The sequence below is a fragment of the Dermacentor andersoni genome, chromosome 4 (assembly GCF_023375885.2).
Source record: "Dermacentor andersoni chromosome 4, qqDerAnde1_hic_scaffold, whole genome shotgun sequence".
NCBI classification, from domain to species: Eukaryota; Metazoa; Arthropoda; class Arachnida; order Ixodida; family Ixodidae; genus Dermacentor; species Dermacentor andersoni.
Window position 1 is genome coordinate 67,833,198 of NC_092817.1, and position 13,954 is coordinate 67,847,151.

Here is a 13,954-nt window from a genome sequence, read left to right on the forward strand (position 1 = left end):
CACACACAGCGTCACATGTGTCAATCACACTACCAGGTACAGCTGCAATAATCGAGGCGTTTGTAGGTGCGTAAAATATTCGCTCGGATGATCTCTTTCGAGCTACTGGAAACTTGTAGAAATATCGCGCTGCTTTGCGGGTTTACCAGTCCTACGATCATGCGCTGGCCAATCTGAACTTTGCCGACGCGCAACGGCGAGCTGGTTTTGTAGAATGTGTAAAAACTTAGCTGTTTGGAAAGGGTTGGATAGAGTGCAGCGATGTTGTGTATACTTTACGGTCATTCTCTGCATACGCATACCTCTTACGCGCAACAACGTGCGAGACAATTGGCGCTATAGTCGTCGGGCTTGTTGGGTAATTCTGATACACAACGAAGGTCACTACGAACCCTTTCAAATTCAATAACGTGGAAAGATGTTACCGAACTACATCTAGCGCACGACTCTTCCACCAAGCCCACCGGCTTCTCATCCTTACATCCACGAAATTTTGTATATGGTTTCTTCTTATATTGTGCCCCTTCCGCCTAGGTTTCATTTATCTTTGTTGCCTATTGTGTTATTAAATAAACCAGCGGTTGTTTCTTCAACATACTTCATGGCCTACCCATGTAACCCCTTTCTATGAAATGTCGACCTGAATATTATAAAATATATATAGTGCTGAATTCGTAACACTTGCTGCTATTATCTATCGATGAAAATATAGCAGATGCACTAGTCAGCTGATAGTCGAACATCGCTGATGTGAAGAAAATTCCGATGTCCTTTGATGGAAATTGGGGAACTTTAAAGATGCAGTGTTGCGACAGAAGAAAATGAAAGTAAATTTTTTTTTTTCACTTTGCAGTAAGGCTGCATATCAAAATTACATGTAACATGACCTGATGCAAACTATGAACACGTTTATACAATGATAAAAGTCAATAAAGCGAGATCCTGAAACGGAAACCCTGGTATTAAACATTGCAACGAGGAACACCAACGCTAAAGGACGACACATACCGTTGCCTCTAGTTCGGCAGTTTGGTAAGGCGAAAATAGAAAGTGTGGCTGTTTTAGGTACATGAGCTACCTGCAAAGATCGTGTCATTTCTTTTTTCTTATTCACCAACTCCAATAAAAATAACAGAAGTCGCGTGCAGCTTGGAGTAAGAATAATTAGCAAAATTAAGAATACGAAGACTTTGAGACTGCGAAACGTTAAGAGCGCTTTGTTCATCGTTAAGTCGCGGAGTAAAATATCTTGGTTTTAATGATACCCGGCTGCGGTTCTATGCAATCTGAATTTCTGTTCGTCCCAGGAAAGCGTTTGTCATGATATAGGAATGCTCTGAATGCCTGGCACGCAAGGTACGTTATATATTGCAAAAAGAAAGAAAACCGAGTAGCTATAGCGGACGTCAAGGATGACGAATGCCAACATATTCGCTAAATTATGCACGCCAATGCAATGCCTGAGCTCAGCGGGTCTCTGCATGCATGCCACATATCCCGCAAGGCGATAAACCCTGCCTTGTGTGTCTTCGCAGTGCCGTCTGTCGAGCGTGCCTAAATAAATAAAAGCAGCATCGCGCGCCTGAGGCTCGGGGTGGATTTGTCGTCATCATTCACAGGCGAGGAAATTGGCCGCAGACCTTCAAGGATTGGGAACACCCAAATACCTTTTCTTTTTCGTGTTCTATGAATAGTGTCCCATTTCTCTTACCAGTCCACCGCGCGAACCTTGAGTTAGCTTCCCGCTATCTTTCAAGATGGTTATTGATGCGTTTTCGTCGATCGCGTGGGGTTTACTAACACGAAGTCGTGGTCATTTTTGCGCGCTTTGCTGTGGCTGCTACAGTATGCGGCGCAATAACCGCATAGCCTCATATCTACAGACAGCGTTGTACAGCATGATTCGTGCGCCGGCTTTAGCGAAATTTTTGCTGTAATGTGACTAGAGATGGCGTGCGCCAATAGAAGCTGCAGGCGAAGAGAAATGGAGTGTGATTGGCTGGCACTCGAACACTGATCAATGACGACCGGTTGCCAAGGCATTGACAAATCAAGAACAAATCGCGATAGCTGAGTTGGGCAATCATGAAGCTCACCTACGTGTCAGCAGCTCAATGGTTCAGCCATCGGTTTGGTGAAGCCAGGTCTAAAACTTGAAAAATGCTTCGATAATTCAGTGAAAGGAGTTTCATGTCACATTTGGCATGTGCGGAATACGTGGTCGTCCCCACTGACTGACGTGTGGGATTTCTTGCGGGAACGCTTCGCTAAATTACGAGATTTTGCTGAATTACAAGAGAAACTCTTCGGAATAAGTTTTCATAGGTTTCGTGAAGACGAACACTTTCCTAAGCAGTGTATAACAAACATGAAGCCGAGAGTCAGTGTGTAGTCGCGTCACGTAGCATAAATCCCCGCTGTACCCAAACTAGACGATCTTTCGTACTGTACTCGCCTCATGGCACCTTCGCTTTCATTCAAGCATGCTTGTAATAGCCTCAGTTATTCAGTGACCTCTTCACATCTCTCCTTCCATCGTATTCTGTGCAGATAAAGCAATTATTCATACATGCACCTGTTATCTGTTCGTTCTCGCACCGACATTTCCCTACAACGTAGCTCATGCTTCTTCAGTCCGAACGCCGCCAGCTGAACCTAGTTTCTTCAGCTATACGTAACACCGATTCTCTCCTAAGCTGTGATAGATAGTGCCGTCTTATTAGACTGAAGCGACGTCGTTTCAAGAAAAAGCCGAAAGCGCACGCACATCTCATTATGTGCGTTTCGGCCCGCATGCAAGTATACGCGATCGATATGGTACTCTCGAAGACGCGTCGTTAAGGGCCTTAGTTCTGCATCTGCAGGGCTGCATGTATATAGGTTAACGGACCGTCAAGAGAACAGAGCGCCTCTGTCAGCGCTGCCATCGTCTGACAGCTTCTGGCTGCGCGAAGGTGTTAATAAGAGCGCGGTGCTCGCGGTAGTGATCTCCACGCCTACTTCAAGGACATGCAGGGGCGTTGTCGGCACCACATCTGAGACGTCTCAAGCCGCCGCATTCGAGTGGCGAGGGCCGCACGAACGCAACTCAATTGTGAAGCCACATAAGGGGCGACGTTCGAGCTGCTTCGAGGACGGTATCTTTAATATCTTTAAGCAAGAATTCTGCATCCCTGACCTTTTTCTTTTCTTTTTTTCACTGGTGTCGATAGTCCGCGGTCGCAATTTTTACTGAGGCGTTTGTAATATGGCTTTTGTTATTTATCGAACGTTTCACCTTATATTATTGTTCATTCAAAGTTAAGCAGCTAGAGGGGCAAACTTCGGCATTTATTGAGCCAACGCGTGTAAAATATTCCCTGGATTGTAGGAAGCGACAGCCCTTCGTAGCTATTGACGCCTCCGATTTGTGCGAATGCCGCTGACCCGAAGCGTTGGCTCAGCAGGCCACATCAGTGTCTGGAACGTTTCTCCTTTTTTTCCACGCTCCACGAAGCTACTTCGGCTATGTTTATTTTTCACAAGGTTTCACGTTCTTCGGTCTCTCCGCTGTTATGAAGGTTGCAGCGCGTGTTACATGTGTGCTTCTCTTCAACTCAGTTATACGAGGGCGAACCAGAAAGTCTTTGCCCCTATCTTCTTTTTTTTTAGCCAAATTATGGTTGTAAAAGCGAAGTCAACATATCCAGTCCCAGTGGCGGACCTTTGTTGGACCAGCCCGGCCTTATCTGTCGGTAGCTCCGCCGCACGGCGCTGCTTTCAGTTGTTGAATATGGCAGTTCTGCTTCACTCGTTTAAGACGTACGAGCAACAAAGTGTGATTCGTTTTCTATGGAGCGAGAGACGAAGGCCCATTGAAATCCACAGGAACATGCAGCCCACGTATGGGGAATGGTGTCTCACTTTGAGAAGTGTGAGGTGGCGGTGTGGGGGGGGGGGGCGTGTGTCGCTGACTGACCACGAGGGCATCTCAAATTTAGTGCTGCGATGGGACAAATGTCTGAACCGGCATGGGAACTATGTGTAAAAACAGTGTAAGGTGCGTAGAATAGTGCATATATTTGTGGTTACCTGTATGTAGCTTATTTTGGTTAATAAGAAAATAGGGGAAAATACTTTCTGATTCGCTCTCGTATATAGAAATACGGGGCGACGTAGTGCCAAAGACAGGCGCTAATTTCTGTATATACGTTTGATGTAATTGCAGCTTTTTGTATAATCGCGCGCATACGATGACAAAAAAGCTCGTGCCCGCGCAGCCCAGCGTTTACGACGTGGGAGTGCCTTCTGACTGAAAATAAATTAGTATATATCGAACACGCCGGATTGCGAAACACCTCTGCTGTATAGCGTTGACTTTCGTCCAGATGGCGAAGTCTCTCTCCCACAAGCCTCGTAAACACCAAGGCCTGCTGTGTCCAGCACTCCCGGTGCAATCGAATCACAGTAGCGAAAGAATGCACCCGGGGTGGCCACGCTTGTTTCCCAAGGTTACATCGCGCCTGCTATATGCCGCCTGCGCCCTACCTGTGCGTTATGCCCTTCGGAAGTTATGCGCTACGTATTACTTGCGGGCGGAGCCAATCTCAGAGTGAACGCGCAGTATTGGAACGTTCATAAACGTGTTTAATTTGGAATGCCGTCTGAACGTATGAGACCCTGGACGCATACAAGGTCGCGTAGGTGCTTATTCGCGCGCATACCGAGCTCAGACATTTCCATAGGTGTGTCGCAGTCCACTAGTGGCTGCAGTCTAATCGATGACGCTCAGCGTGATTATAGAATGATGTCGGGCACATGCAAGAACATGAAATGACTAAAGAACCAAGCTAATGTAGTGGCCTTTGTGAGCTATGCAGGTAACTTAAACGGAGACGTTACTGCGCGCTTGCAAGAGTTGTCAAAAACGTGACTGGCTTTGCCTAATACGGGTGGTCTAGAGCCCTACGAACAGCCCTACGAAGGCGTAACACACTGGGCAGAAACTCAGAGGTTTAACAATAAGGCTTGAGAGGAAGTTAAAGACCGCGTAATGAGCGATGGAACAAATATTGTTGTAGACGCGACGTTTAGAGAAAAGAAAACAGCGGTATGGATTAGAGAACAAACGGAGGGTAGCCGATGTTCCAGTTGACATTAATAAAAAGAAACGGAGTTTGGGCTGGTCATGCAAAGCTTAGGGCAGATAACCGGCACATTCGAATAGAGTTACAGAATGGGTGCCAAGAGAAGGAAGGCGCAGTCATGGATGGCAGAAAACGAGCTGGTGTAAGGAAACATGCACTTTGCGGGCATAATATGGGGTCAGCTGGCGCAAGACAGGGGTAATTTGAGGTCACTGGGAGAGGCTTTCGTGCTGCAGTGGACATGCATAAGCTGATCATAATCACGTGAGCTAGGTAAAGCTCGAAGCAACGGAGAAAATAAACACGAATACTGCCTGTCTGCACTTAACCTGCGTGGCTGCGTATTTTCGAAGGCGTCAATACTCTCCGCATCTTTCTGTATACGTCAAATGTTTGTGACAAAATATTACACATTTCTCATACGGCAATTCAGTACGCCTCCATGAGCGCGGAAACACAACGCTGCAGAAAGCCTGAACAAACGCCGCCCGTTGTCCGGTCGAACCCCTTTATGCCCCGAGGCCACAAAGAACGTCCATTACAGACGCTAGCGCTGCCTGGAAGGTGCACTTCCGTCTCTCGTGCCCAGCAGCACCACATATGCATCCCCCATCGGCGTCGTGCAGCTTTCCCCGCAACTGCCCGTCGCGCAGACAGGTGGAAGAAGGCATTTAAATCTGCGCTCCGCAAAACGCTTTGCATCTGACCAGCGCACTCCAGCTGAACCCCTCATTACCGCTTGCATTTGCCGGGCCACCGCTGCAGCCATCATCCCTCCTCCCCTACGCTCGCCCCGTTTCGTCTTCCCTGCTATGACACCTTTCCTCGAAATGATAATACGATAGCATTGCACGGAGGGCAAGCGGGGTGATCATTTTCACTCCGTAAACAGGGCGCGACTTCCTTCGGCGCACGAGCCACCGCGAGCCGAGCACGAGCCGCCGCCGGCGGCGGGAAAGGGACCGGTTCGTTCGGCCGGCCTGCAGCACGCCGTCTTGCTCTCCGCCGCGGACAGACGGGGCGTCCCCCTTTTCTTTCTTTTCCTACCTCCTGGCACATCTTTTCTTTTATTCTTTTTCGCATTTCTTTCTTCAGGTGGTGAATCTCCAGGCCATCGTATCTCTGCCGGCTGCATTCCGGCACGGCCGCAAATACGGTGGCAGTGAGAGGCGAGTCGCTCATTTAGCGGTCCTTGATCGCGGACAAGAGCCGTGCGGGAGAGCGGCGCACTGTTCGCGCTTGGCGGCACCGTGCAGACAGCTGCGGTTGACCGGTCGGTGTACACTGGGCTGCGTTTTTGAGCATATCCATTTCCTCGTCTTCCCGCCGCTGTGCATATTGATCTCGTTGCTGAGCCGCCTTCTTCTGTACACACCTGGTGTACACAGGAGCGCGCACACGCCGCGACTGGCGGGGGGGAGGTCGTGCTGCTGAGTGGAACTTTTAATCACGGCGCCGGCAGCGTGGAGAGGAAGGATCGCGAGAGCGTCGTTTCGGCTATAGGAGTTGGTTAATGTAACCCGAATGAGAGCAAGCGACTCAAGGACTCTCTTTTGACCTGCGAGGCTCGAAGTACGTCGACCCGTTTTTGGCGCGCTGGCAAAGGCACTTTACGTAACGGGAGTGTCTTCGAACCTCTAGTGAGGAAGTATGCGGAGTACTTCTGTCGCCAGCCGTCTGGCATAAAGATTTGTTTCCTGGTATCGTGCCGTTTCTTTTCGACATTTCTTTTCCCTAAGCAACACAGCGAAAGAGCGAGCGAAGCTATAAGCAACCGGCCTGAATTATACGTCGCACGAAACCATATGGGTTAACTTATGTGTGCTTTGTACCCTCCCTAATTTCTTAGTTGCTCTGTCCGTTATAGGCGCACCCCGTGTGGCTTATTAAACCTTGATTTGGCGGGAAACATGCCGCCTCGCACTGCAGCTAGCTGTGTTGGAACACTACACACACGCTCTTATCCTTCCTTTTTCTTATATATTTCTCCCAGTTCCCCAAGCGTTGGATAATCAACGGCGGGCACGGCCTTGATTGACCTCCCTGCCTTTCCTTCTTTTTTTCTCTCTCTGCCCATGTACAGGAGCACATACACAAAACGTACGCGCACACGCGCGGAGTAAAATGAAGCGCATGTAGCCTGGAACGGATCACCCGAAATGGGTTTCGAACTATGCCTCTGCAATCGTCCGGCTGCGCTCGTTTGGTTTCGGCTTACAGTTGAGCTGCCTTCAAAAGAGTCCGACGCGTTCCAAAATACGAAACAGTAGTGCTCGTGGTGAGACTGCAGCCTCTATTCGCAGAAATTTTGGTAACGCGGAGCGTGCGAGAGTATAAATTTCTTTGCAGTCTTATAACACAAATCGCGGAGGGAATGGTTGTTTCACTCTGCACTTGTGTGCTTGAATAGGAAAGCGGAGCTTTCTATACCTACCAGCTCTCTTTGCCAACACAGCATCGTTAATTGTATAGCATTTAATTAACCTTCACCTCACGCTTGTATCAGCATGTGCATTATAGACCTGCGTATCTACACCCCCCCCCCCCCCCCCTTTAAAAAAAAAAACTGCGCAATTTACCTCTCAATACTGCTACAAGTTAAAAGTTGGGCAAATTGGTTTACGTTCATTGTATTCATTGTCTCGGTTATGGAATAGACGCCTCATTTAAGATGAAATTCGATCGTTTCGTAGCTCCCACTTTCGAAGATATTTTGTGATCGCCTGTTACACACGTGACATGACGCGCTCAGTACTCGCTGTGACTTTCCATGTTTGGGTGTACTGTAACTATTACACACCCCCTTAACGCTTCGAGCTCGTTTGAACATTCTGTTATGTGCTGGCACACTCGATGCCTTAGCATTTGAACTGGCTCTCTACAATGGGACTGAGAGGGACGAGAGCCCTCTTACCGTTCGTCATCAAATCTAACTGCTTCCGGAACACAATTTGTTGCTTTATGTCCGCGCTTCCCGGTTTGCGAATGCGTCTACGCGTCAACGAGCTTCCTTTTGAAGTCGATACGCTATATCCTCGTTAACGGTCCACTTCGTTGTACATATAGCCCTCGGCAAGGAAGCAGGAGTGTCAGGAAGTGCTGCGCTGTAGTCACGCATGGGATGCAACATTGCCAAGTGCTTTAAAAATAACAGCTACCGCATGTCTTAGCCTGTCCCGTTGTTTGTTTGCAATAAAATTCGTTCGCGGTTTTCGTAACGAAGTGTGAAAGAGTGTATCGAGAAAAGGTTTTACGACGCTGCTAGTTAATTCCTAATTTTATGGTCCTACAGCCCCTCCCCCGCATGATTTCTTTCTTTCTTTCTTTCTTTCTTTCTTTCTTTCTTTCTTTCTTTCTTTCTTTCTTTCTTCCTTCCTTTCTTTCTTTCTTTCTTTCTTGTGCGAGATGCGGTAGCCGTATTGCGTGTCTTCCCATATCCAGGCTAACTTTCGCTTTTGCGATTCGACGCGCATTGAAATTCAGGCCATTCTGATTTTATCGCGCATTTCAGCACCGCCTTTCTGTCGTTAATGAAGCGTAGAAAGAGGTCGCAGATGAGTCGCCGTATACTATAAGTGTGCGTTCCTTAGCTGCGTATTCTATGCGATGTTTTTATCGGCACTCTGTAACGGGAACTACGCACAGCTCGCAAGAACAAGAGTAACGAAAACCCGATGGAATGCACGAATCGGTGTCTTGCACGCGGCACCGATCGTTGCATCGAGCATGAGTGTGCCAGATCGGTACGTGGCCTTTCCGGAAGAAGAAAACATTGCGCTCTACTTGCAGCACCTCCTGGCTGCGATGTGTATGTGGCGATGCAATCTGCGGGCTCACAGCGGCATTTTTATCGCCTTTCTCTTCCTTTTTATTTTGTGCGACGTCTGCGTGCTTCATGATATCGGACGCTGTAATACATCGTTTCGGCGACGCTGCGTGCTTGTGCTTGTGCGGAGAGATTCTCTTCGTATCTTCTCTTCTTTTCTCTTCATCTTTTCCACCCATTCTCCTTTCCCTCAGTGCAGAGTATCCAACCGGACAGTTCTTCTGCTTAATCTTTCTCCCTTTCATCTGTAATTTTTGTTCTCTATCTCTGTCTGCCAGCCACCCTGACGCCTGAGCATACATTTTCTCTTTAAAAGATCAAAATAGCGCGACACAGAGGACTGAAAGAAGAACGTTCTGTCACTTCAGCCCTGTGTGTATCACACTGTTTAACTTTTTGGCAATGTATCAACTGGCCCAAGCATCTTCCACCCATCTGCAATTCTTATATTCTCCCTCTCTCGGATTCACACTATAAGCTTGAATGGATTCCCATTCTTCCTTCCACAGACCACCCTCTTTAAAGGGGCTCTGAAATACTTTCTGAAGGCAGCAAAAAAAAAAAAAAAAAAATTGTGGACGATTTGTTAACGAGGTTTCTCTGAACATGTGAGCGAATATTATTGCTCTGCATGTAGCCGGGAATTTACAAACTCGTGCCAAGTGCAGTGAACAGTCGCTTTCCCCTGCATACGCAATGTCATGACCGAAAGCACTTGGTCAATAATATGTGTGTGTGTGTGTGTGTGTGTGTGTGTGTGTGTGCGTGCGTGCGTGCGTGTGCGTGTGTGCGTGCGTGTGTGTGTGTGTGTGTGTGCGTGTGTGTGTGTGTGTGTGTATGTGTGTGTGTGTGTGTGCGTGTGTGTGTGTGTGTGTGTGTGTGCGTGCGTGCGTGCGTGCGTGCGTGCGTGCGTGCGTGCGTGCGTGCGCGATCTTCTCTAAAAGACAGAAAAATTAGTGTTCGCACTGCGCGTAGCGGCGCCTGCTGCGTGCGGCCTCAGAGATAGCAGTGGTAGGCTGGGTAGCGTAGTCAAACGCGTCCCGCGACAATAACCTTTGGCCGATGGCTTTGCCCTCTTGGCTTTCCCGCTGTTAGCTTTCAGCGCGCTAGCCGAGGCGAAAAGAGAGGGAAAGCGGCGTATCGGTGCGATAACTTCTTATAGTGAACGATTCTAAAATATTTTGCGGCATGATATTCATGGGATGACGTACTTAAATAGTGAGGCCATTATATGATTAGCCAGAAAAGTGTTTCAGGGCCCCTTTAATCGAACGTGCTGACGAGCTATCTATGAAAAATTGAAGAAGCAAAGTGTGAATGTGCGCCTCGCTTGAACGGGCGCAGTCGATGTGAGAGAGTGTTCAGGAGCGCAACGGGTGCACTTCTTTCTGTCGTCGGAGCCGAGCATCAAAAAGGGCGCATAAAGAAAAGACCGCGAATTATGACTTCCGGTAAGAGAGGCTACTCCACAACGTTACTCATAGTGCCCGAAAGCCAGCTTTTCAAGGACCCTTTTGATTTACGTCAAGAATATCTCATTAATTACTCTTCAGCCGCCACTGCTCGACGATCTCATCGTGAAAGAGCACATAGAGCAAAATATGTGTTGCGTAACGTGTCACCGCAGCGTCGCATGCTCCGCCAACTAATCGAGCGCTGTCAACGCAGCACCGGAAACAGCTGGCTGCTTGCTGCACTTGACCTGTCACGCAACACTGAGCCAGGAAACGAAGCAGAAAGAAGCAACGCTCTCCGTTTTGAACCCTGCTGCGCGAAGGCGAAGACCAGGCTAGACTTTCAAGGGCCTCTGAATTACATTTATTTTTTTCCTGCCCAATGCACATATGAGCGCTTGTCACAATTTTCACAGCCGGGAATTTTCTCATAGAGGCTGCAGCGGACAAAATTAAATAGTAAGATTCAGAAACAGGTTAACTTTAGCCGCCTGGTGTAAAGCAAGGTATGTGTACCTACAGGGTATTTAGATTGCTCATTTGATCTTACCGCTGCTGCTTCAGCGGTTTGTTTCTTATTACGTTGCGTGCTTGCGTAGCTAGCGGCAGCTCTGGCGCAGGGCCGACGGTTTTTCTTTTTCCTTCTTTTTTTTGATCTCGTTTTGCTTTCTTGAAGTTTCTCTCGCAAACCCATTGAAAGAGCTTCGCTCGAAGCGCCGTCCTTGTGTAGGCCGTACGACCACTGGCGGTGGCGTAGCCGCGTGGCCCATTTCCACGCCGCGAGAGAGCCTTAGGCGAATGCTTTCTTTGCATGCGGGGCTCTGTATTCGACCTGAGACGAGGTCGTTTCCCACTCTGTCGGGCCACGAGGAAAGTGCAGACTGCTCAGCGTAAAGCTTTGCGTGTAGTATAAGGGCGAATACACTGCCGCGCATGCGTATGCAAGCCGAGTGTCCCTTGTCGCGGCGCGAAAGGTGCTCGTGTTTTGGAAATATTGTTTTAGAGCACAACTCTTAGGCGCCCGTTCCTGGGTTTAGCGTCGGCGCCCCCGGCGTAACTGTGGAGACGCGCTTGTGCCACTACTCGCGCGTTGAGGTGTCCTCTATTGAGAGACATCTACCACGCTGCACCCCCCCCCCCCCCCCCCCCCCAATCAAGAATCGCTCTCTCATGCCAGCGCTCCCATACTGCCCCTCGCGCTCGTGCCACTCCTTGCGGCTTCATCTTCGCCTTGTTACACAGCTGGCTCCGATGCCGCTCATTATACCAGCGTTCTTGCAATTCCCTTCCCTCTGCGAAGGCTCTGACGGCACTAGCCCCCTGGCAGTCGGTGTGGGGATTTCGGTCTCAAATTCTTTGACTCAATATATCGCGAAATAAAAACATGTACACAGCTGCGCTCAAATTTCGCATTAGGGAGTATCGTAATCACCGGACATTTTTCATTCTTATTTTACAGACTTGCAGGTTGACCGGTTTCGAGGTCGGTGGCAGGCCCTTTCCTTTTTGCTCGGGTGCCGTAACATTTCATTTAATATATATGTCTGCTCATCAATACCCGCGCGACAATGTGCCTAAAGAGGATAATTCGGCTGACAAAGGCTATACGGCCACGGAGGAGTCCGTGAACTCTCAGTTTACTATCTCGCGAGGCAGCTGCCCGCACTTCAGGCACGCTGGTTTCGTGAACTTGTATTGCATCACAAAGCCTAACTTTTCGATTGGTCATGTCCAACATTATCTTCTTCTACATCGTGTGCTGGCATTGCTACGCTGGTATCGCTTGACTAGGACGTTGATAGAGAAGCTGTGGAGAACGACACTGCGGTCATAGCGGGACTACCCGCATCGCGCAGTTGGTCTCACGATGCTTGGCTGCTATTGTTCGTTTTAAAAAAGCAACGATCCACCAAGCGCAATGGCGCGCGACAGGCGAGAGACCTTCGTCAGTTTTCGTCTTCTAGGCCTCTGCATCGAACGCAGGGTAGCCTCGCTCTGTGTTTGTCCGTGTCTCAACAAGTGCGTTACCTTTAGAACAATAATGACCAAGCAACTAGTCCACCAATACATCCTGAACAAGTTTACCTGAGTTCGCGAGAAGCGCAGCGCATGACCGATGCTCCTGCTTAATTAATCCTTTTACAAAGCACATAATGAATCTACATCATCGTTGCGTAACTTCGTCATTGTAAACCACTGCGTTACTGAATTAGCCCATTGTTTTTAGCTAGTTCATTGGCATTTTGCTATCGCTGAGTGGCGCTAGGGAGACGAGAAAGAATGTATCCACTTTTGCCTAATGTGTACCGTGGTTTCTTCCAGGCTCGTCGTTTCTCTTTTCTCAGTCAACTCTCCCGCACTACAGCAAATAAGGGGTAGGTGGAATCGTCCATGGGTGACGGCATAGGTTACGTCGTCAATCGTAGCTTACACACCACGGTCACTTTTGAGTTCAAGTGCGTTGCACGCGATTACGCCGAAGTAAGCCAGATGGTTGTCAGGTAAATAGCCAAGAGGGGGAGGCGTACCATCAGCGTAGGCAGGCGGCAGGTAGCGCACCATGGCTGACCGCACGGATCCCCACGACGGGTTCTCGAGGTTGTTGCACATTCCGGTGAGTGTGCGGTAGCGGCTGAGCTCGCACTTGACCGGCTTCAGGAAGGTTGGGCAGATGTCCTTCACCAGCGTCTTGGCGGTGTCGATCTGAGGCAGGCCGTACACGATGGCGTGGTACGACAGCGAGAACCTGCGACGATACGAGACGCGCGTTCACATCTCGCCGGGCGAATTCGGAGGCATCGCTGCATGGGGACGAGAATTTTTGCTTTCTTGGGGATCGCGCTAGAAGGCATGGGCTGTGAGTTAGGTGCACAAGGGCACACACTGACTACAGTACGATAGTAAATGAAGTTCACTACGTTCCACGTGCTCATAGAGGTACAGGATCACAAAACCCCCACGATTCTCACTGTTTATTTCACTGCCGAGTCTAGGAAGCATTTTGCGTCATTCTTTCTAAACTCAGCAGTGAAATAGATAGTGAGCGTCACGTGGCCTTGTGATGATGGACCTACATGAGCACGGGAAATTCTGTATACTTCATTTGCTGTAGTGCTCCTACGAGGGCAGCGAGTCGTCGTCAACTTGAACTTCTAGCTTATTTAGAATTGTTTGAACTTTGTGCGCGTTAGCTTTTATCTGGTTAAATGTTCGGGTTTGCTGACAATCGCTTTTTAGTGATTAATAAAGTAATGTTAACAGATGGTTTAATGCGAACACTTAGTCGGATTGTCTATATAAGCAGAGTTCTCATGCATGTTGGAACGTCGTTGTCCCAGATAGTGCCTCTACAGGCATATAGAAGGCGCGATGACGAAGGTAGATAACAGATTTATGTACAGGGCGATCGTTTTTAAGTTTTATGGAATTCTTTAAATATCGCCAGTGGCAGATAGCCTAATTGTTGTCCTTCAGCTGGATTGCTCAAAGAGGCGGACATTACCAGTACGAGAAATGGAAACACGGATACAATTAATTAACAAGAATTC

The 13,954-nt window shown here is 48.6% G+C and overlaps 1 protein-coding gene across 1 annotated transcript in view; it reads right to left on the reverse strand.

Annotated features, from left to right (window-relative positions):
• Positions 1-13,954, reverse strand: part of LOC126536250 (salivary peroxidase/catechol oxidase-like) — a 202,248-nt gene that overhangs the window by 47,246 nt on the left and 141,048 nt on the right. The window contains exon 4 of the mRNA XM_050183142.3: positions 12,935-13,152. Within this exon, the coding sequence (XP_050039099.1) occupies positions 12,935-13,152 (218 nt within the window). The remainder of the gene's footprint in view (positions 1-12,934; positions 13,153-13,954) is intronic.